Raw genomic sequence first — 20,770 nt, forward strand, 5'->3', positions numbered from 1 at the left:
GGCGGGCAGGGGCTTGCGCTGGGGTCCGTGTCCCTCCCGCGGGGCTGCTGGAATGCCCGCAGGCAGCGGGCGTGGGTGAAGCGCTCTCTTGGAGAGTGATTAAGGTAAAACAAAGACCGGTGGCTCCCAACTCTTAAATTATTATTTTTTTTTTCTCTTAGGGTCTTAAAAATCAGGTGTGGTCATTTTGTAACTTTAATGCCACCTCTTCAGAAAAATCAAACCAGAGCACATGCTTGAAAACCCTCCAGTAATGATGACCTGTACGGTTCTTTTCTAGACATAACTACAAGATAGATTTTTAACCATGAACAGTATTGCCAAAAGCCTTTTGAAATCGGTTAAACACGGCCGAGCTGCGTGGCTGAGAAGCAGCTCTGCTCCCTCTGGAAAAGAGCATCTTCGGAAACTAGTTCTGGGAATAGAGACGAGCTGTGATGACACCGGCGCTGCTGTGGTGGATGATGGCGGCAATATTCTGGGAGAAGCACTGCACTGTCAGAAGGAAGTCCATATACAGTGAGAATATACTTTTGTCGGGGCTTTTGCCTTAAAAATGGTTTTATTGTTACTCTTTCTTGTAATATCATCTGTGTAAAAGTTGTCTCTCCTCCAGAAAACTGAGTAAGAAGTGGGTAGGTGTAAAGACCTATCTCCTGGGCCACACCACATTCTGCTTGAGGTATTACTGAGGGGTGAGGAAAGAAATGCTGTCTGTTTTAACTAGTTTCCTCTGGTATTTTCTTTCAAAAAGAGACAGATTACTTATCTAGCTTGAATTAAAGATGAAATCATTATTACTGTTAAAGCCACCAAATGTCTCAATTTTTTTAAGGGAAAATTCATCAAATGCAGGCATTGGTGGCTAAGTACGTGAACTGACAAGTGAGGGGCTGTGAATATTAAGTTACAGATATTGTTTTGGAACAGCATTGAGATACATTTAAGAGGTATGTGTACCAAAAAAGGGCAGGTTACATCCTTTTCTGACCTCCCAGTGGTAATTACACTCTCTTCAGTGCATTTACGCTAAACAAGGTATTTGAGAATGTAGTAAGGAAACAAGCAGAATACGGCAAGGTTAAGAGGTGTTTAAAATCTGTTTTTATGCCATTCTATTTGTGACGAAATACAAACGTATTGTAATTCTTTGTTTTTACTAGAGCGGGTGGAATAATTCCTGTGGTGGCACAGCAGCTTCACAGAGAAAACATCGAGCGGGTGGTGAAGGAAGCACTGGGTGTAGGCGGAGTTTCTGTAGATGAACTCGCAGCTATTGCAACTACAGTAAAACCAGGACTTGCGCTGAGCCTTGAGGTGGGGCTGCAGTACAGCCTGGACTTGGTGGACAGGTACCAGAAGCCATTCATACCCATTCATCACATGGAGGCTCACGCACTGACCGTCAGGCTGACACATCACGTGGAGTTTCCCTTCTTAGTCCTCTTACTCTCTGGAGGCCACTGCATCTTGGCAGTAGCACAGGGAGTTTCAGATTTCCTTCTGCTTGGACAGTCCATAGATATAGCACCAGGTGACATGCTGGATAAGGTAATAATTCCTTAAGTAAGTGAATCTAGGGGTTTTTCTTCTTTTTATTGCAGTTATACTACACAATGGTAGTAGTATCATCAGCCTGAGGACAGTCATACAGTGCAATATGAGCTTTACTGAACTTTTTTTTTTTTTCTATTTTGAATTACCAAATTTAAGACACAAGAGGCTGTTAAAAATCTATGCATAGCAGCAGTTGTAACATATGTAAATTAATTACATTTTTAGCAAATAAACAACATAATCAGAAACTTGTGTTGGAAGTTTTGTTGACACCCATTATGCAAATGAATTTGAGATGATCGATAGTGATATTTTAAAGGATGCTGTCAGATTTAAAACAATACATATCAAAACATTTCTTACCTTTTTTTTTTGTACAGTTTGAAAAGCCTGGTTTGGCTTTCAGAATCTTAAGTTTTCTGGGTCACTGAGTACAACCTGTAAAATTGATCGCTTACAGTTTTGTTCTCAAACACAAGCAGAGTTTTTAAACAGTGTTTGTGTGTATTAATTGAAAAAGTGGAGGAGTGAGTGGAGTGAGAAAGGGGATTGTTGAATGTTGAAACCACCTTTGTTCTTGTTTATCTGGTAATGCAGTATGGCAGTCCGTGTGTGTTTCCTGTAGCATAAAACTAGGGTAATGTTTCCTGCGAGATGTTGCCCACACTATTCTGGAGTAGCATGTCTAATTACTCGAGGGAAAAAAAAAAAATCCAGCCGGCATATGTCTTGTCCTTATTTGTGCCCTGTTCGTAATTTCACGTTGGATTAGATTTTGCAGTGTCTTTAATTTTGCTCCACGGACTACTGTAGTGATGCAGTTACAGGAGGAATTAATTTAGCACTCTGTTCAAAGTCTGTTGTTTATTATCTCCTTAGGTAGCAAGAAGACTCTCTTTAAGAAAGCACCCAGAGTGCCACAGCATGGCTGGGGGAAAGGCGATAGAGCACTTGGCTCAAACTGGAAACCGGCAACAGCACAGCTTCAGACCTCCCATGCAACAATATCGTAACTGTGATTTTTCTTTTTCTGGACTTCAGAACCTTGTCAATAAAGCCATTATGCAGAAAGAAAAAGAAGAAGGTATTTTCAAACCAAGTCAGGTGTAAACCATGTTTTTGATGACCTATACTCAGGAAACCCCATTTGATTATACATTTTTATAGGTATTCAAGAAGGTGAGATCCTATCCTGTGTTAAGGATATTGCTGCTGCTGTGCAGCATGCAGTGGCTGTTCATATTATCCAGCGGACATACCGAGCCATGCTGTTCTGCATAAAAAATAGCATATTATCAAAAAATGCAACTTTGGTGAGTAGACTTTTTTTTTTTTATCTTTTTATATTCGACTGGTGCCTTGAACTTCCTCCCTTGACAGGTGAGGAAGGTGTCAGTATGTATTACCTTGTTGAGATACTAGGATTAAAATAATAATCACATAAAGATTTACAGTGAAGTCTTTCATAGTTTGTTTTTAAGCTAGAAAGAGATTTTCTTACCATCTAATCTGACCTTCCATAAAAATATAGGCCACATAATTTGACCTAGTGCTCCCCAACACTTGGCCGCTGTTCTAGCTATAACATGCTTTTAATCAGGAATCTCTTTTATCATAATAAGCTCACTTACCATATTCTTTCCTGATGTGTTTTAATCTTCAAAGATAGGTTTCAGTCTTCAAATGCGGTATTTATTGCTGTCTTCAGAACTTCATCTGATAGCCTTTTTTTTAAATAGGATGTTAGTTGAGTGTGACCCGTCGGTACTTTTTGAGTTAATGCCTTTTTTCTTTTTGAAACTGCTGTCAGGTTGCATCGGGAGGAGTTGCAAGTAATCAGTATATCCGAAAAGGCCTACAGACTTTGGCAGATGCAAATGATTTTGCTTTTCTGTGTCCTCCTCCAAGACTGTGCACTGATAATGGTGTTATGATTGCATGGTAAGAGTTGTTTCTCTTTGCGTGCATTTCTATAATGTTTTTTAAAAGTCGACATCAGAATCAAGAACTTCTGTCTATGGTGACTGCATGACCTACACACATTCAGAGAGTTATGACAGACACTTTTACATAATTGCTTTCTTGCTTAGGAACGGCATTGAAAGGTTACGCAGAGGACTCGGTGTTTTACACAGTACTGATGGCGTCCGCTATGAACCAAAGTAAGTGACTCCGTTCATTCAGTCTGTTTCTTCACTTACTATGATCAATGAACGTGGAAGAGGCATAGACTGAAGAGAGAGGCAGAAGCTGCTGAGGAGTGTCTTTGCAGTGCATATATGCTTTAAAAGTTACCACCACTTCCTTTTCAATGTAGTTGTGCAATACAAGTGATTGTACCTGGCATTTATATTTGTTTTGGCTCAGAAACTTAAATCACCATACATCATAATGGTTCTATGTATTTTCCTATAACCTTTGTGGTATGGGAAAACTGGAGCAAGTTAAGCTGTACTACACTCCCCCTAGCTTCTCAGTCACTGTACACAAAAATCAAAATGCTCCGAGCCAAACTCTGTATTCATCATGAACAATCAATTTTAAAAAAGAATTTGCCATACAACATCTGATAATACTGATTTTTTTAATCTTCTTATGGACTTAAGTGGATCCTAGGCTTAAGGCCAAACAAAGTTCTGATAGTTCAAAAGTACCAGCTGGTCTTAAAATGCTATTTTTTCTCAGGTTTTTCCTCTTTCCAATTTCTGGAAAACAGACTTGGAAGGTCTCAGGACAAAAAAAAATGTTTTATGATTTTCACATGAAAAATACTACTCTTCTTTGAAAATAACTTGCTTTGTATATCTCGGTGAATAAAATACTACGTTTTGTTTGCTGTAGACTATATATTCTTTATCACATGAAGAGATAGATACCTGTGAATCTCTAGTGTGTCTTGCAGTCATCAGTGAGATGTAAAATGAACTATCAACTAAAATCAGAACCTCAATACAACAATGTCCCCAAAAGATGGCTTTGAAATCACAAGTGTGTTTCCCTGAGTTTGGAATAGCTACAAATGCAAACATTTCCTCAACATAAAGATGTTTCTAGGTACAGCTTCAGATGGCACATGGTAACGGTCACACAGTATAGAATGGAATCGTTTGGGTTGGAAAAGACCTTTAAGATCATCAAGTCCAACCATTAACCTAACACTGCCATCCCACCATGTCCCTAAGCACCTCATCTGCCCATCTTTTAAATACCTACAGGGATGGGGACTCAACCACTTCCCTGGGCAGCCCGTTCCAGTGCTTCACAACCCTTTCAGTGAAAAAATTTTTTCTAATGTCCAACCTAAACCTGCCCTGGTGCAACTTGAGGCCATTTCCCCTCGATAGCCTGTTACCAGGGAGAAGAGGCTGACCCCCACCTCACTACACCCTCCTTTCAGGTAGTCGTAGAGGGCAATAAGGTCTCCCCTCAGCCTCCTTTTCTCCAGGCTAAACAACCCCAGTTCCCTCAGCCGCTCCTCATCAGACTTCTGCTCCAGACCCCTCACCAGTTTTGTGGCTCTCCTCTGGACAGGTTATAGCAATGCAACGTCTTTCGTGTAGTGAGGAGCCCAAAATTGAACGCAGTATTGCAGTGCAGGCAACCTGCAAAAATACTGACACACCCATGCTCTTTGTAAAAAGGTCTGTGAATCTGCACAGTGTGATACAGCAATAATGTTATTTTAACAAATACATAATTATTTTCTAGAGCTCCCCTTGGAACTGATATTTCAAAAAGAGTTGAAGAAGATTCCATCAAGGTGCCAAAACTAAAAAAGAAGATACGATGGTTGGCATCCTAAAAAGTAAAGTAAATGCAACTATAAATTGTTCAATAAAAACTGTTTCAATGCTGTTACATTTCCTGATAGTACCTGGCTTACAACTGTTGAAAAATCACCTGTCAGAGAAATAAATGCTATGTGGTATCACCAAAATGAGTCCATGTGCCGTTCCACAAGTATCTAAGAGTTCTAGGTAATTAATAACAAAAAAAAATTAAAAGTGCACTTGCTAATAAAAATTTCATTTGTGTAGATTTATTATCTCCACTGTTTATACTTCATAACTTATAATGTTTATAAATTTATTTTACCATATTATAAATTAACAATACATAATCCATACAAGACTTCTAGTTTATACTATGTGTTAAAAAAAATTCGTAACTTCCATGATTGAAAAGTTACAGAAAATGAATATGAGAGAGTACAGGTTTTCAAGATCTCACTGTGTTAGCTGTGCCAGTACAATTGAATTGCAGCAGTACCTAATTTTCTGCTCCTGGTGTGAGAAGCCTATTCTTGCTTATACAAAATTAAAATTTTGGAGTATAGGTCTAGTGCCTTTTATTTTATTTATTTTTTTTTTATAAACAGCTCAGTAAAGCTAATCACAGTGTAAGTGAGCTGTTAAGATGCAAGTTCTGAGTGTGATGTGACCTTGACTTTTGATAATCATAATACGGTTTTACATTATTATTTATTGCAATGCTGTTTACTGGAATAAATACTTAAAGTATTAAGTACCTCTTTGGTAAGTTTTCTAATTCACAATGCATATATTTAAAATTGCCTCCATTTAAATACAAGCAAGAAATTGGGATTTGTGGGACAGTTACAAACAGGCAAACACATTGCCTGTTTTTTTAAAATTTTGATTTTTGTTGTTTTGTTTTGTTTTTTTAACTCCAGGGCAAGGTGTTACAAATTCACATTTTGTTACATGGCATTTTTGGAGTCTCATTTTCATAGGATTTCAACGACAAGTAATTTATCTTTTGGTAAAGTAATTTGTCTATACCACTAGGTAGTTTATCTTTTTGGTAATGTATCATTTAATAAATTTCACTATCACATTTCATAGGCCCTGTCCAGCAGTATGTTTATACATGTGGCTCACTGATTTCAACACAGATGAAAGACTGGAATTTGTGAAACTTAACAGTGAACAAACCCCTTTTTTCCTCCATATTACACCTTATCTCTCCATTATCCCAGTTTTTAGTGCTGGTCATACCTTCTTTGGGATCAACAAGCCAGTCAAGTCTTGCTGCTCAAAACTCTCCCCCTGCTTCCAAACTTTCTGAACATTGAAGAGGAAGAAATCCCTAAATAGCTGTATTGTTTGATACAATAAATGCTGATAAAAATTGAATATAGAGTTCTCATCAGGGACTCAACCTTATGAATTGGAGTGCCTCTAGTATGTCCCAAACCTTCCAAAACTACTCTTGGCTGGACCAGAGAGCTTGATTCTAACACCACAGAACCTTTCTTGCATGATGCTACTAGTAGTTAACAGATCACTATTACATTTATCTCATCTCAATTAAATGTTTGAGACTTTACACAGCAAATTTTTGTTTAATTAAAAAAAAAAAAAAGACTTAAATGTCTTCCAAAAGAAATGCATGGGAACAATGCTCCAAATAATTATAGTAAAGACTTTTGAAATATTTAAGTGGAGATATCTTGTAACAAAAAATTAGAAATGCTGTCATGACAATTTCCTGGCCTATCTCAGTAAATCAAACAAAACAGATGACACAGTGAGTAGTTATTGATGGCCTTTTGATGAACTGTGATTATAGAGCACACAAGGTCTTGAAAGGTTTGCCTCAAGGCCTCATCTTGTAAATTTTTTTTTATTTGTGGCTGAAAAGTGGAAGTACAAAAGGAAGTGGTGAAATTGCAGCTTATACCATTTTGACAGCAGCTGCTAACACTTCTGAAAACCTACTTATGAATATGATGATCTTTGTTTTAAAAAAAAATAACATAAAATTCAGTAGACTAGTATGCTTAAGCAAATACAACATACCAACTAGGAATAATGAAGTAGATTTGTAAGACTAATGGAATCAATTCTAGTATGAATCGACAATAGAGTGCTGAGAGGCATATATTTAGTCTTTATTATAGGAATAACATACAAGAAATACAGGGCAGGGGTTTTTTACTGCAGTACGAAGCTAACTAAAACAACGAAGGTGATACACTGAGGAACTCAGTCTATTAAAACTGTATTCAGTTCTTCATTGCAGGAAGGATTAAAGTATTTAGCTTAATTTGCAGGAAAGGCTTAAAAAACATTAGGAAAAGCTTTCTGTTTTAAGGAAGGGAAATAATGAAGCATGTTACCTATTGAAACAGATTCCTCAATCACTGCATGTTACGTGTTAAAATAACTGTTAGACTGCTCGGCAAATACTTCATTCTTCACTCAGAACAGGGCTGTAAACTAGGTGACTTCTGGAGATCCCTTGCAGCCCTACACGGCTATAATGTATACAATATCTAAATAAAATGTATACAATATCTACACCTTGTCCTCATTACTTGGTAACCTTCTGGATATTATTAAAACCCACAGAATGTAATAATTTTATACCACTTCAGGAGTCATTTTGGTTTTGAAGTATATTCGGTAACCGTAACAGTCAAACAATTGGTAAGATTTTAAGCCTAAAAATAATTTAATCTTGAAATTCTATCTTCATGGAATATGTTTGAATAAGTTTTAGAGTACTTACTGCAATTGAAAACATTTACTTGAAATTTAATATATCTATAGCAAGATGAGCAGTTTTCTTACATGAAATAATACAACCACTGACTCCTATAGGACATTTTAAAGTTTTACTGTGCTCAAATAAGGGAAAGAAAATCCTCCAACCACAGTGTCTGCTTGTTTACAATTTGAACCTTGGTTTTATACTGCTTTTGTAAGGGTATTTTCAGATGCTTGAATTTAAAGCATCAAAACCCCCAAATTTGTATTCTGATGAACAACGGTTTTCATTTGTTTCCACAGAACTTTCATTATTTCCAGAAAAAGGAACCGTATTATGTTAATGATGTCCCTGCTCTCTGCAGGGGCATTGCGCTAGATGACCTCTAAAGGTCCCTTCCAACCCCAAACGTTCTATGATGCTACAAAATAAATGGTTGCACATTTAGCCAGCAATCCTGTACGTTGCCAGCAACTGTACTATATGTACAGAACTTTAACTAGTATTTGATAGTGTCATTTAATCTGTTAAAAGAAAATCAAATTGGAATCAAAATACATTTTATCAAGCTAAAAAAATCTTTATTCCTCTCAAACCTTCATAGTATACTCAGCAATTTCAGTTAAGTAAACGCCAATCTGAAATCAGAAAGAACTTGTATTATTTTAAAGACTATACTATAGTATCTATATTTCTGTGCACATTCCTTACCTCCTACCATCAAATTTTATCACTGCAATGGGGTAATATTCTCTACCTGGCATATCCATGTCAAACAACTGAGCCTTATAGCCTGACGCATGACAGGAAACCTATGAGGAAACAGTTACTACATCAGCTTTAATTTACATCAATACCTAACTGCTTACATCAATAAAATGACCAATAGAATTGCAGCTTCAGAAGCTTACTAGTCAGCAGGCGTGGAAGCTGAAGTGCAGTTTTCATTTAATTTCATGTTTAAAAGTGCTTTGCCTCTATAGAGATTATTTGCACATCACAGCAAATTAAACCCATATCTAATGAGAAGCATCCCTCAGGGAATAGTTTATACCTTCTCGGGTCAATCTGGTTTGATCATTCTTCAGCCTACTATTTTGCCATGCAGAAATGCCACCTAAAGGCTATGCTTCTTTTAGGGCCATGCTGTCCTTATCGTTAAGGTATCTTGTGCTGGCTTGTACAGCTCATTACTAGCAGCAAATATGCTTACAGCATACTCGCTAGAGAAATAAGCACTGAACTCTCTATTAGCCTGGTCTAAAAGAAGTACTTAGATAACCAGGCAACAATATAGTCCAGGTAAACCTATTAACTTCTGGGGCAAGCATGGTTTTTTCCTTATCTCTGATGTTAATTTAAACCATATACAATATTTTCTCATACTGTATGAGCTGAAAGACATACACTCACGTACATTACAAGACAGCAAATTAGAATCATGATCTTTAATGAAATATCCTTTACTGATGGAGTACCAATGCCAAACTCAGTTCTCCCTGGACATAAAAATACTTATTCTGTGCATATTGAAAATGTTGACATTTGAAGATACAAAAAAATATGTAGGGTTTTTTTTTATTTTTTAGATGTAGCAATATGACAACAGTGTAAAACACTGAAGTTATTTTAGTATTTCACATATACAGTATCATTTGGACATATAAAAAAATCTACAAGATGATATCTAGAAGATACAAAAATATCAATGTCTAATTTGAATTTAAAAAATTAGTAAATTTACAGTTTTCTTACTAGAATATGGCTGAAGACATTTTACTTAAATTTGGGATGTCCATCTTCTTTTTAAACCTCAGTAAAAATGGAATTGAGTTCGTTAACTTGAGGTACTTTCTCTATATATCAGATTGATGAAGCTATTCACCGTATCAAGCCTAAATACATTTTCATGTAGTTCAACTTGTGTAGTGCCAAGTGTCAATTTAAATATCATATTATCAGGGTATTGCATAAAAGACACTTTTTTTCTGTACTGTTCGGATTGTAAGTTGGATCTTTATTCGTATTTTCATCACAGGTTCCCTCAAAATCATGTTCAGTGAGAATATCAATTAAACCTGCAAACCAGGAATGAGTACAAAATTCTAGTCAAATAAAACCTTTTAGAACACTATCATTGCCTGCCATAAAAATGTTTGTACCACCTAAGTGTAAGCATTATTCTTCAGTTTTAAAAATGTATTTGTCAGATGCACTTTGCTGTTGCATATATAACCTGACAGTATTTTTATTAATACTTTGGGAATTACTAGTTATATGTTAGAAGATTCTTTTGTTGCTAAGACCACCTTATATATTATATAGCAAGGCAACTAATTTTAAATCTTAATTATACAGACACAGCAAATAATATAAATAAAACTAAGTAAAATGTTAGGAAAAAATATACACCTGTGTCTTTAGAGATCTAGTTTGAAGAATTCAGAAGCCTGGAGCTCTGTTATTCTTAGAGAGTCCTTCAGAGTAGTGAGGGCTTTTGAAAATCTGACCAATCACTTAAATACCACAGCTCTTTTGGAAATGTGTTAGTTTACAGTATTTCATGTCAGCTTATAATTTTGCATGAGATCCAATGATCCATATTTTTTTGAGTAATAATCCCAGCTTTTAGGAATGCCATGTATAAACTACATGCAACATTAGGTATTTTTTTAACAGGAATGTTTTTCTCCTTGCCTCCTGAACAAAACCTCAAAAAATATTTCCATCTTGGGTTTGGGTTTTCCTATCAGTATCAATGTTTCAGAGCAGCAGAGCTCAAAGAACCTGATACATTTCTCTTTGTGCCCCAAACTTCTGCCATGTAATCAACACTGATCAAAATTTGTCCAATTTTTCTATCAATGTAAGCTGGAAGAAGCTGACAAGAAGTTCTGTGATGATCTGCATCTGAATTAATGGAAGGTTTAAACAGCAAATTCCAACAGCCAATTCCCTCAAAATCTGATGGACTTCGTAATAATACAGGGCATATCTCAATCCATCAGTGCTAGCAAAGTTGCTGTCTGGGTACATTTTTTAGCTGGCCCAGCAGTCCACTGGGAATCTCCACTGAGCACTACATGTCGTCTTTTGAAGCCAGCCAACTAGCGGACACAGTAGTAAGTAATACTTGCTACTTACTTTTGTCAGACTTTGCCAACACGGCATCACCATTTTTCTGTGCTACAAAGTTTGACAAGCAGGTTGCCTCATCAGCTTATTCCGCTCCAGGGAACACTTATCAGGCCTGAGCATTCTTCAAGAATGTTTTCCAGTTTCTAAAATACAATACTAACTAGCAAAGAAAGAGAGAGACTATTATTTAATCAAGAACTATACTAGCATTTGCAAGAAAACAATAAAGCTCTTAAGGACAGGATTAAAAGACAGTAACATTCCTGTAAGTTGCTCTAAAATATTATAGAAAGTGATTTCAATACATATCAAGTATTTTAAAATGTCTCCCCTTCTCCCCCCCCCAATTTGGTCAAGAAACACTATAAATAGTAAGTGTACCATAAATAATAACAACAAATTAATTTATTACGAATAACTGGATAAATGGAAAAGTTTGCCAACACAAATTATATGGTTTCTTTCTACTATCTGAAACTATTTAGAAGCCTTCCAAAATTATTTCTCACATTTCTCTATCAGAGGCCTCTTAGTCTGGAAAAGAAGCTATTTGCCTAGGTATTAAAAGCACAACTTTTTTTTCTTAAAGTCCTAGGTGACATGTAACTTCTAGGAATACTGCAACACTACTACAGAGATAACAAATAATGAACAACAGTCGCACTTCATCAGCCTAATGTTCCTCTTAGTCCAGTCTCCACCTGCTTTAGAGCATGATGCAAGAACTCTTGCAAACATCCCAGGGTGAGATACTAGGGAGTCAATTTTCCTCAGAGTACCAGTAAGAAATCTGCCAATGCTTTGAAGCAGTCTGAAACTTAGGTTTTTGTACTAAGTATTTCTTTACAGACTTGACAAATTATTTTGAAAAATCTACTTACACCCTTAGAGATACTTCGTAGGAATATATCGTTACAGTTTGTATGAAAATGAATTTTTTTCTTCTGGTATGATTTTTCTATTTAACTGGACAAACATAAAAGCTAGAACTGTAAGGTCACACATTGAGTACTAAGCTCCAAACTTACCAAAACCACTGGAAAGCATATATCCAGTTTTTCTTATATTACCTTTGCAATCCTTCTATACACAGAAAAACAAACTAACTCAAGCTTCTCTTCAAAGTAAGTCCATTCGTATTTCTATTTCAACCCTAGGATTGCATCCACATACTCACCCAGAGTACACCCCCCCCTTTTTTTTTCTTGTTTTAAGAGAGACCTTTTGTTTTGTTTTGTTTAAAAGACATGCTTTGCAACTTGAAAAGTAAAAGTAGTAGAGCTAAAGCTAAAAGGAGAGGCAGCAAGCTAGGGCAGCCAACGAGGGACAAAGAACAGCCTGGAGGGAGCCCCCAGCCAACCCAGCCCCGCAGAACTGGCCAAGAACTGGGAGGCTGCACTGGATGGCCCCAAAACACCCAGGGTGGCTGGGGGAGGGGTGTGTGTGTCTGTTTCTCAAGTAACGAAAGGGCAACCATGATGCTTGCAGGGCAGATCTCCAAGAGGTGACAAGGCCGAAGACCCCTCAGCTTATTTTGGCTCTGGCAACCCAGGCCAGCTCCTCGATGTGCCCTCCCTTCCAAAACCATAACCTGAGGCCTCTCCTAAAGCAGAGCTGCGAGACCAGCCCTGTCTACAACAGAGGAAAATCTACTGTACTGAATTCTATGTACGTGACAGATTGGACAGATTCAGTAAGATTTTTGTGACACTGACATTGTTTAGGGAGGGCGGGAAAGTCAACCTCTGGTCATCCTCTCTTCCCCAGAGGCCAGTACTCCCTTCCTCCCCAAAGATGCATTCATAGTAAGTCTCTACTGCAAGTACGCATCTACAGGTATTACTTTGATGATTAATAACAATGTCCAAGTATGTAAAAAAACAGACCAAACATTCTAAGAAAACTCCAAAGTTTTACTGAATTCACATACAGGATAAATGCAACATCTCAAGATGTAGCTTTATAATTCATCTGCTGAACATAACTTCAGTCTGCTGCATGTGTCAGATGCTTTTTCACTGCTGCTCTCTAGTTTTGCAATCCGAGATCCAAACTGTACAGCCCTTTTTGGCAAAATGGTCGAGGCTGTAAGGCCAAACTCGGTGGCTGCAAGGCGCAGAATCAATTTTTCACCAATTCCTCGTGGTAAAGTCAAGTCAGCTTTTTCTAAGATGGGCAGAGAATTGAGGAATGAAACAACATCTTCGTCAAGAAAAGGAAACCTAAAGGAAAGATACACATGGGGAAAGACCCTTTAAAAACTTCACACAAATAGTCTTGGTTTTCCCCTTTACCACATGCAAAGACTTCAGAGTCTGTCTGAGTTCCTAACTACCAATGTCACTGACTTAAATGTCAGTGTCACAGTACTGAGGCAAGTCTCCAAAGCAGTTACACTGTCTTGGAAAAAGAAAACCTAATATAGCACGTTTAAATTCAGAAGCCTGGAAGTTTTCAAAACTTGAGCAAAGAGAAGAGGAAGAACAAGCATTAGAAACGTTGGGTTTATACAAAACAAAAATTTTGAAGAAAATCAGAAAATACAATGGAAGAGCAAGACAAATTTTAAAGTAACAGTTCTCAAGCTAACTTCTAAGTATTTAAAAATACTGTATGAAGCTACAGTAACTTTGAAACAAAAAATATTTACACAACAAATTCTTACACCATTCCAAACTCCAGGCATTCATATCTAATTACAAGCACTATTAACAGCATTGCCTGACCACGACTGCAACTGCTAAACTGAAAATGTGCAACTAAAAACAGATTTGGAAAAACACTGGCACAAAGACCACATGAAAAGACCTTTCATGCACCTCAGTGGCCTCTACTACTGGAAAACATCTATGGAACTTTCTGCAAGTTGGTGGTAGCATGGAGGAAGTAAACACAAATAAAATTATTCTTTAACTATTCTGACTTAACAACCAGGAAATGCAGTGGATATTGATCATGCCTTTATTGCATGGACAGGAATACATGGCTTCTACATTATGTTGTCATTCTCCAAACTCACTCCCCAAATGACCACACCAGAACACTTCAAAGTTGTGCAGAAGACTGTTCCACTTAAAATGATAAATCCGACTTGATTTTGACTATTGCAACATCTGTTGCTGCTTCTTAAAACTTCCAGATGGAAATCATAGAATATTTTGGGTTGGAAGGGACCTTTAGAGGCCATCTAGTCCAACCCCCCCGCAGGAGCAGGGACACCGCTAACTAGATCAGGTTGCTCAGATCCCCATCCAGCCTGGCCTTGAATGTTTCCAGGGATGGGGCCTACACCACCTCTCTGGGCAACCCATTCCAGTGTTTCACTACCCTCATTGTAAAGAATTTCTTCCTTATATCTAGTCTAAACCTACCCTGGTCTAGTTTAAAACCATTATCCCTTGTCCTGTCACAGCTGGCACTACTAAAAAGATTGTCCCCATCTCTCCTATAGGCTCCCTTTAAGTACTGAAAGGCCGCAATCAGGTCTCCTCGCAGCCTTCTCTTCTCCAGGCTGAACAGCCCCAACTCTCCCAGGGCTCCCTCGACCTGCTGGCTACGCTTCTCTTGATGCAGCCCAGGGTACAGTTGGCCACCTGGGCTGCCAGCGCACATTGCCGGCTCATGTCCAGCTTTTCATCCCCCAGCACCCCCAAGTCCCTCTCGTCAGGGCTGCTCTTGATCCTTTCTTCCCCCAGCCTGTATTGATACTGGGGCTTACCCCGACCCAGACGCAGGACCTTTCACTTGGCCTTGTTGAACCTCATGAGGTTCACAGAGACCCCCCTCTCCAGCCTGTCCAGGAAATACAATGTTCATGTTGCTAAATTGCCTTAAGTAACTCTTCCATGGTACTATGGACCACTTTTTAGGAAACAAAATCCTGCCACAATACAGTACACGTTAACAAAACTGCAACAGAACTTAAGAGACAATAAAACACATAGAAGTTTCAACAAAGCTTTCTATTGGAGTGTTAGAAGCAGAATCTAACCAGCAAAACCAGTTTTGCTTCATGTTAAAACAATACCTGGCTTCTTTTCCATGATCACCAATAATTCTGTCATCTCTACCAAGATTTCTAGAAGAAATGCGATCTAACTCCATTTCAAGTTCTTTTTCCAGACCCTCTAAGCCGTATTTTTTGAAGCAAACACGATGTCGAGAATACCCAGCAAGCTGTTCATCTGCTCCAATTCCTGTAAGCACAACCTAAGAAAACAGAATAAATCTTTCTTAATATCTAAGCAAGCTTATAATATGTAACAGATCTTAAATGTTTAACTACATCTTAATGAGAATAACTTTAATAGGCATCTTTTAAATATATTACCTATCATGATGGGATGTGCCTTACACATTTACAGAGCCTGAAACAGTTCCCAGTAAAGTCATTGGAAACTTGGAAGTAGTTTTTTTTATGCAAACTATTGCATTTGTTGGGAATTTTGTTGTTGGGTTTTTTTGGTGTTTTTAAAATCTAGCAATTAGTACAAAGTAATAGAAGCCTCAAAAAGCAAAGGGAGTAGTGAACTGCAATCTCCTGCTTGACAACCCTTTCAGTGAAGAAATTTTTCCTAATGTCCAATCAAACCTCCCCGGGGCAACTTGAAGCCATTTGCTCTTGTCCTATTGCCCATTACTGATATTAATTAATACTTCAGTAATGTTTATCTCTAAATTTGTTAACCTATTCCGTTTGGGTTGAATAGCAGTTACCCACTACTGGAGTTGAAACACTGAAAATGGTAAGATGATTATTGTTATTTTTTTCCTAGTCACGATGTTGCGCATTCAAGCTTAACAAAAAGCACATTATGTGACAAAAGAACTGAATGCAGTTTTTAACTCCGTAGTTACACAAAGATTATCAATACAGAACTATTCTATGTTCTGCCACTGAATTATGAATATTAAAGACCTCTGCTGATTTCTGAAAGAACTGGTTTTAGATTCACAGGTCAAGCATAAGGCAGAAAACAATCAGTACCTTTGCAGGACTTTTATATGGTTTCAGTTCTCCTTGGTTACTAATAAAACCCTCTCCTCTGGAAGCAAACCAAATTGCACAGCCAATGCTGTCATCCAAGACCGTATCCAGTGGATAAATTAAGTGATTAATATATTGTTGTCTCATTTTTTTCAATTCCTCTAGTGTAACATTAATTTCAACAAAGTTCCAGGTTCTTGAAGGGTTAATGGCTTCTAATTCTTTCAGTCCTGCCCTACCAGTGATTCTGTCGGGAACATCAAAGCAATATAAATGAACACCAGTTTTAGCATCAAGATCTTTACAACTTTCCTGAGGACAAAGCAAACCAAGCGGTACTTCCTGGTTGGTATGTTTTTTAGTGGCACCCTTTTGCTTAGCTTTGTCTTTTATCATGAAAGCTACATTGAGAAGATCAATTGGTTCCCCTAAAGGCACATGTTTATCAGCAAGTGCTGCAATAACCATAGAATCAACGCCGCCAGAAAAGAGCACCGCAATGTGTGCTTTCCCATTAGACATGCTTGGAACTTCTCCTGTTTTCTGATCTTCATCTCTAAAGAGAGATAAAACCCGTCTCTTCACCGCTTCATTTAAAACATCAATAAACTGATGGACTAATTTTTTCTTGTGTTCCTCTGCAAGAAATCCTTGAAGGGTTTCTACAGTAACCATATGGATAACGTTGCTAACATTAGTGCCTGGACATTCACCTGAAGCTTCAGAAATTGTTTTATTTAAGGGGATAACTGGTGCTCTGAGACATAGTTTGGATTCATTCATCACGAGAGGTATGTGGTTTGGTACATATTTTGAAACTTGGTCCAGAACATTAACGAATATTTCTTCTACTCCTTTCTCTGTGCAGCTATACTTCCATGGAAACAACGTTAAAGACAAAGATTTAGTCGTTGCACAAGATTTTAGATCAATTTTGAAAATTCCGGATGCTGGGACTTCTTGCCATTGGTTACCTGATTCAGAATAAACACTTACAGATGAGAGACAGAAAGCACCGTCAACCTCATTACTGAATTGCCAAAGCAAACTACGACGACCAAAATAATCTCTGCCAAACCATAAACTGTGTCTAGATGCTTGATAATAAATAAAAGACCACGGACCCCGAAGCGATGAAAAAAGTGACAAAATGTCTGCTTCACTAGTGCATAATGCAAGATGACGAAACATTACTTCAGTGTCATTCTCTAGATCTCCTACATGCACTCCACTGAAAATTTCTCCATTCCAAAGAAAAATATTGTTATTTGCATCTTCCAGAGGCTGAGGAGTCATCAGTCCCCTCAAGTGAAGCACATGGCCAGAAAACAGACACTCATAAGAGAGATCAGATGCAGTTTTTATCAACTGTTGGCTACTGTCTGGTCCTCTTCTTCTAAGATGGCAGAGTATGTCTTCATTAAAGAAATCACGTATAGCATGCTGGCTACACAAGGTAACAATGCAACAAATACCACACATTGTGACTCTGAATTCAGATGGACTACTTCTTGGTTTTAGTCTTTTCTGAATTGTCCATCTCCTGATGTGCCTTCTTTAATTCATCTAATGTATCTGTGTAAGAGAAAAATACATGAATAACCAGTTTTATAAACTGATAGATTTATGAGTGATTTTACGAGTAGATAGGTTTAAGAGTTTAACTAAGAAATTAGTAACTCCAGCCACTTGTTCAACTAAAGAGATAAACACAAAACACTAAGTAACAAAAGTGCTATAGTATTGATGTAACACAAACATAGCTCACTGTAGCTTACTCCTCTTTAATTATACAAAGTTTATGGAGTTCCCCCCGCCAAAGAAAGCCACACTACAAGTATAAGAATGAGGGGAATGACCAACTATTGCCTATATAATCAGCATCATTTACACATTTGTAATAAAAAAGTGAACTGACAATTAAAATGTCAACACTATTAACTCAAATCAAAGAAACTGGAAGTAGCAATTGTTCATTCCATAAAATAAATTTTTGCTTCCAAATTTATATATTTCTAACATTTTTTCAATCATCAACTCTCTTTGTCATCCATTCTCCTATCTTCATAGTCCCACAGATCCATTCTTTCAACTACCTGAAGACTTCTAGCTTAGCCCCCAGTTTAACTTGTCTTTATTTTCTTCCTAGTCATCCCATGTAACTTTGAGACTTTTTTCTTTAAGGGACAAAGTGCTATACAGCTTCCCAAAGAGCACTGAGGATAGCAACTCCTGTGTGGGGCAGATGTTCTGGCTCTTCCTACATCTGCAGCACTTGATTTTTTTATCACATCCAAAAATCAAGTGGGAACACTTTCATATTTATCCAATCCAGAAAAACAAGAACGTGTCTCAAATCTACTTTGCATCTGACATACAGCTAGGAGTTTTTAATTTTAATATACCTTTGAAATCAGTCACAGCTACAAATACAGCTTTTAAGTAGTTAACTATTTATTTGATCAATTTTTACACTGCAAACTTACTTTTGCATTCAGATAGAGTTTCTGTCCGGTCTGCAAGGAAGAATATGTTGCTATTGGGTTGCTGCCTATAAACCTTCTGTAACACAAAACCAATACGGCTTTAAGTCAAAGCAACAAACTCTGGCAACCACACTGCAGCATAAGCTGATGCAGGTCCACCAAGATATCCCTTTCACTTTTATGCCAGAAGGATAAGTTCTGCCCTAACAACACCAGCATTCTAATGTCATGCCACCAAAACCATTTCATGATCAACCCATGACTATTCTGCATTTCTCTTTTCCTTGTACATGAGGGATCACGTTCTATTTTAAAACACATACACATGAAAAGTAAGAATACTTGACAAAGTCTTCTGATCAACTCAAACATCTTAATGAAATCACTCAGATAAAACATAAAAAGGCAAAAAAGCCCAACAATGTACTGTGTTACACTGCACAAGTGTACATAATCAAATCATTTGGAGGACAAATTATTCCGAGAACGGACAACCATATCTGTACTAAAACCTGTATTAAACCAAATGAAAGACAGTGTGCTCTGATTTTGTTTCCTCTCGTCTTTCTGCTTATTTCTCTGAAATAGTCAAAAGCAAATTTGTAAATACTTACCCGGTTCTTCTTCAAATTAGAAAGCTCATCAACTACAACCTTCTGCTCTTTAATCTGAAAGGCAAAAGATACACTCCAATTTAATTATTAAAAATAAACCACTGTATTATAAGCCTTGTGGTGAACATGCTTACTGATATTTTAAGATGGCTACATGCATATATAGTTGCTGTTCTCTGAATGGACCATTAAAGACGAAGTGGAAGTAGATATAAAAATGAAATACTAAATAACTGCTCTAGAAACAGATTATCTTACAGGGATTGATATTTCTTCTACCCTCAAAAGCAATCACTACTGGGAAGCCAGAGTACCTCTAGCTATTTATAATCAGAGATCACATTTTTTCGCCCAGAAGAAAATATGCAAACTGCTAATAAAACATCAAATAACTTGAGAAAACAAAATTTAGCATAGTATCTGCAAAACACTTTATAATCATAGGTATTCTCCAGATTCAAAATTAAACCAATAAAACAACAAACTCCTAAAACTGTATTAAGAACCATAGAAGCCTTTCTATTGCCCTGGAGTTTTGCACAAACTTCCTTAGTGGGATTTACCACTCTGTTCAACTGCACTGGCAGAGGTGGCAGGCATTCCCATTTTCTTTTACAGTGACAGCTGTCAATGCTAAAGAGCGATCAGAAGGACCATCATAAACGCCAACAAACAAAACAAAATCTGGTCAGCAAGCACTTAATGCTTTTTGTTAGAAACAAACAATGTGGTTTTCTCTGATCTTCCATTGCATCAGTGCAACAGTAGAAAGCTGCCCCAGAGCTAGGTTAGCCAAACTAAACATGGCATATAGAGTCAACTTTTCTAGCAGCCACCTTACATTTACAATTCCAACAGACAAAACAGCAGTGTCATCTTTTGCTACAGACTAAACCAGCCACTCAAGCATAACGGAAATTACAACCTGCAATACTGTTATGCCCTAGCTTTATAACTTCCCAGATGATCAAAAATACCAGACTTTACGCAAGTATGGACATAAAGAAATGAATTAATTTTCTGAGGGAGAGCAGTTCCACAGGACTTGACAGATTTCATACTAAGCAAAGCTATCAGCACCGTGGAAAACAAGAGCAGATTTATGAGTGCCAGCCTCTGTGACTGAAATCCCTTGAGCAGATAGAGCTGAAGTAGATGACGGCACACCGAGAAACCTCACTGTCACTCACCTGACATTTCACCTCAACTTGGAGCAGTAAGAACCAAAAAACCAATCTGACACGAGAGCTAACAGCGGCGACGCCGACGTGAACTCGCTACGCGACAGCCGCCTCCTCCGCGCCCTACAACCGACACCCCGCACGCCAGGAGCCCCAGCTTACTGACAGGCCTCGCCCTCCTCTTCCTCACGCTGACCGCGCGCGAGGTTACAGGCTTCGCGGGGCCGCCGTCCCCCAGCCCGCGGCAGCACGGCCCTGGACGTGCCTCAGCCCGCCCCACGCAGCTGAGAGCAC

At 37.9% G+C, this 20,770-nt stretch overlaps 2 protein-coding genes across 4 annotated transcripts; one reads left to right on the forward strand and one right to left on the reverse strand.

The window, feature by feature from the left end:
* Positions 1-16: 16 nt before the first annotated feature.
* Positions 17-5,879, forward strand: OSGEPL1 (O-sialoglycoprotein endopeptidase like 1). 2 transcript variants are annotated; one of them, XM_035899023.1, is made up of 8 exons: positions 17-104; positions 281-519; positions 1,164-1,551; positions 2,437-2,641; positions 2,725-2,870; positions 3,368-3,498; positions 3,648-3,719; positions 5,266-5,879. In XM_035899023.1, exons 2-8 carry the CDS (start codon positions 308-310, stop codon positions 5,357-5,359), a joined length of 1,248 nt encoding a protein of 415 aa, XP_035754916.1. In that variant the 5' UTR covers positions 17-104; positions 281-307; the 3' UTR covers positions 5,360-5,879. The 2 variants fall into 2 exon arrangements, with proteins under 2 accessions (XP_035754916.1, XP_009641897.1); XM_009643602.2 differs by lacking the exon at positions 17-104 and having other exon boundaries at positions 145-519.
* A 3,937-nt stretch (positions 5,880-9,816) lies between these two features.
* ASNSD1 (asparagine synthetase domain containing 1) lies at positions 9,817-17,696 on the reverse strand. 2 transcript variants are annotated; one of them, XM_035899022.1, is made up of 4 exons: positions 16,196-17,696; positions 15,236-15,417; positions 13,139-13,430; positions 9,817-11,368 (listed from the first exon to the last, which is right to left on the reverse strand). In XM_035899022.1, exons 1-3 carry the CDS (start codon positions 17,675-17,677, stop codon positions 13,169-13,171), a joined length of 1,926 nt encoding a protein of 641 aa, XP_035754915.1. In that variant the 5' UTR covers positions 17,678-17,696; the 3' UTR covers positions 9,817-11,368; positions 13,139-13,168. The 2 variants fall into 2 exon arrangements, with proteins under 2 accessions (XP_035754915.1, XP_035754914.1); XM_035899021.1 differs by lacking the exon at positions 9,817-11,368 and having other exon boundaries at positions 13,101-13,430.
* Between the last annotated feature and the right edge of the window lie 3,074 nt (positions 17,697-20,770).

This window comes from Egretta garzetta, unplaced genomic scaffold, assembly GCF_000687185.1.
Source record: "Egretta garzetta isolate BGI_Z169 unplaced genomic scaffold, ASM68718v1 scaffold297, whole genome shotgun sequence".
NCBI lineage: Eukaryota > Metazoa > Chordata > Aves > Pelecaniformes > Ardeidae > Egretta > Egretta garzetta.

Excerpts from the sequence above, each read along its gene's own strand:
- OSGEPL1 (XM_035899023.1), top strand. The coding sequence starts at position 308 with ATGAACAGTATTGCCAAAAGCCTTTTGAAATCGGTTAAACACGGCCGA. Across the intron at positions 3,499-3,647 it reads AATGGTGTTATGATTGCATG|GAACGGCATTGAAAGGTTAC; the intron begins GTAAGAGTTGTT and ends TTTCTTGCTTAG. Across the intron at positions 3,720-5,265 it reads GGCGTCCGCTATGAACCAAA|AGCTCCCCTTGGAACTGATA; the intron begins GTAAGTGACTCC and ends ATTATTTTCTAG.
- ASNSD1 (XM_035899022.1), bottom strand. The coding sequence starts at position 17,677 with ATGTGTGGTATTTGTTGCATTGTTACCTTGTGTAGCCAGCATGCTATA. Across the intron at positions 15,418-16,195 it reads CATATAAAAGTCCTGCAAAG|GTTGTGCTTACAGGAATTGG; the intron begins GTACTGATTGTT and ends CTGTTTTCTTAG. Across the intron at positions 13,431-15,235 it reads GATCATGGAAAAGAAGCCAG|GTTTCCTTTTCTTGACGAAG; the intron begins GTATTGTTTTAA and ends TCTTTCCTTTAG.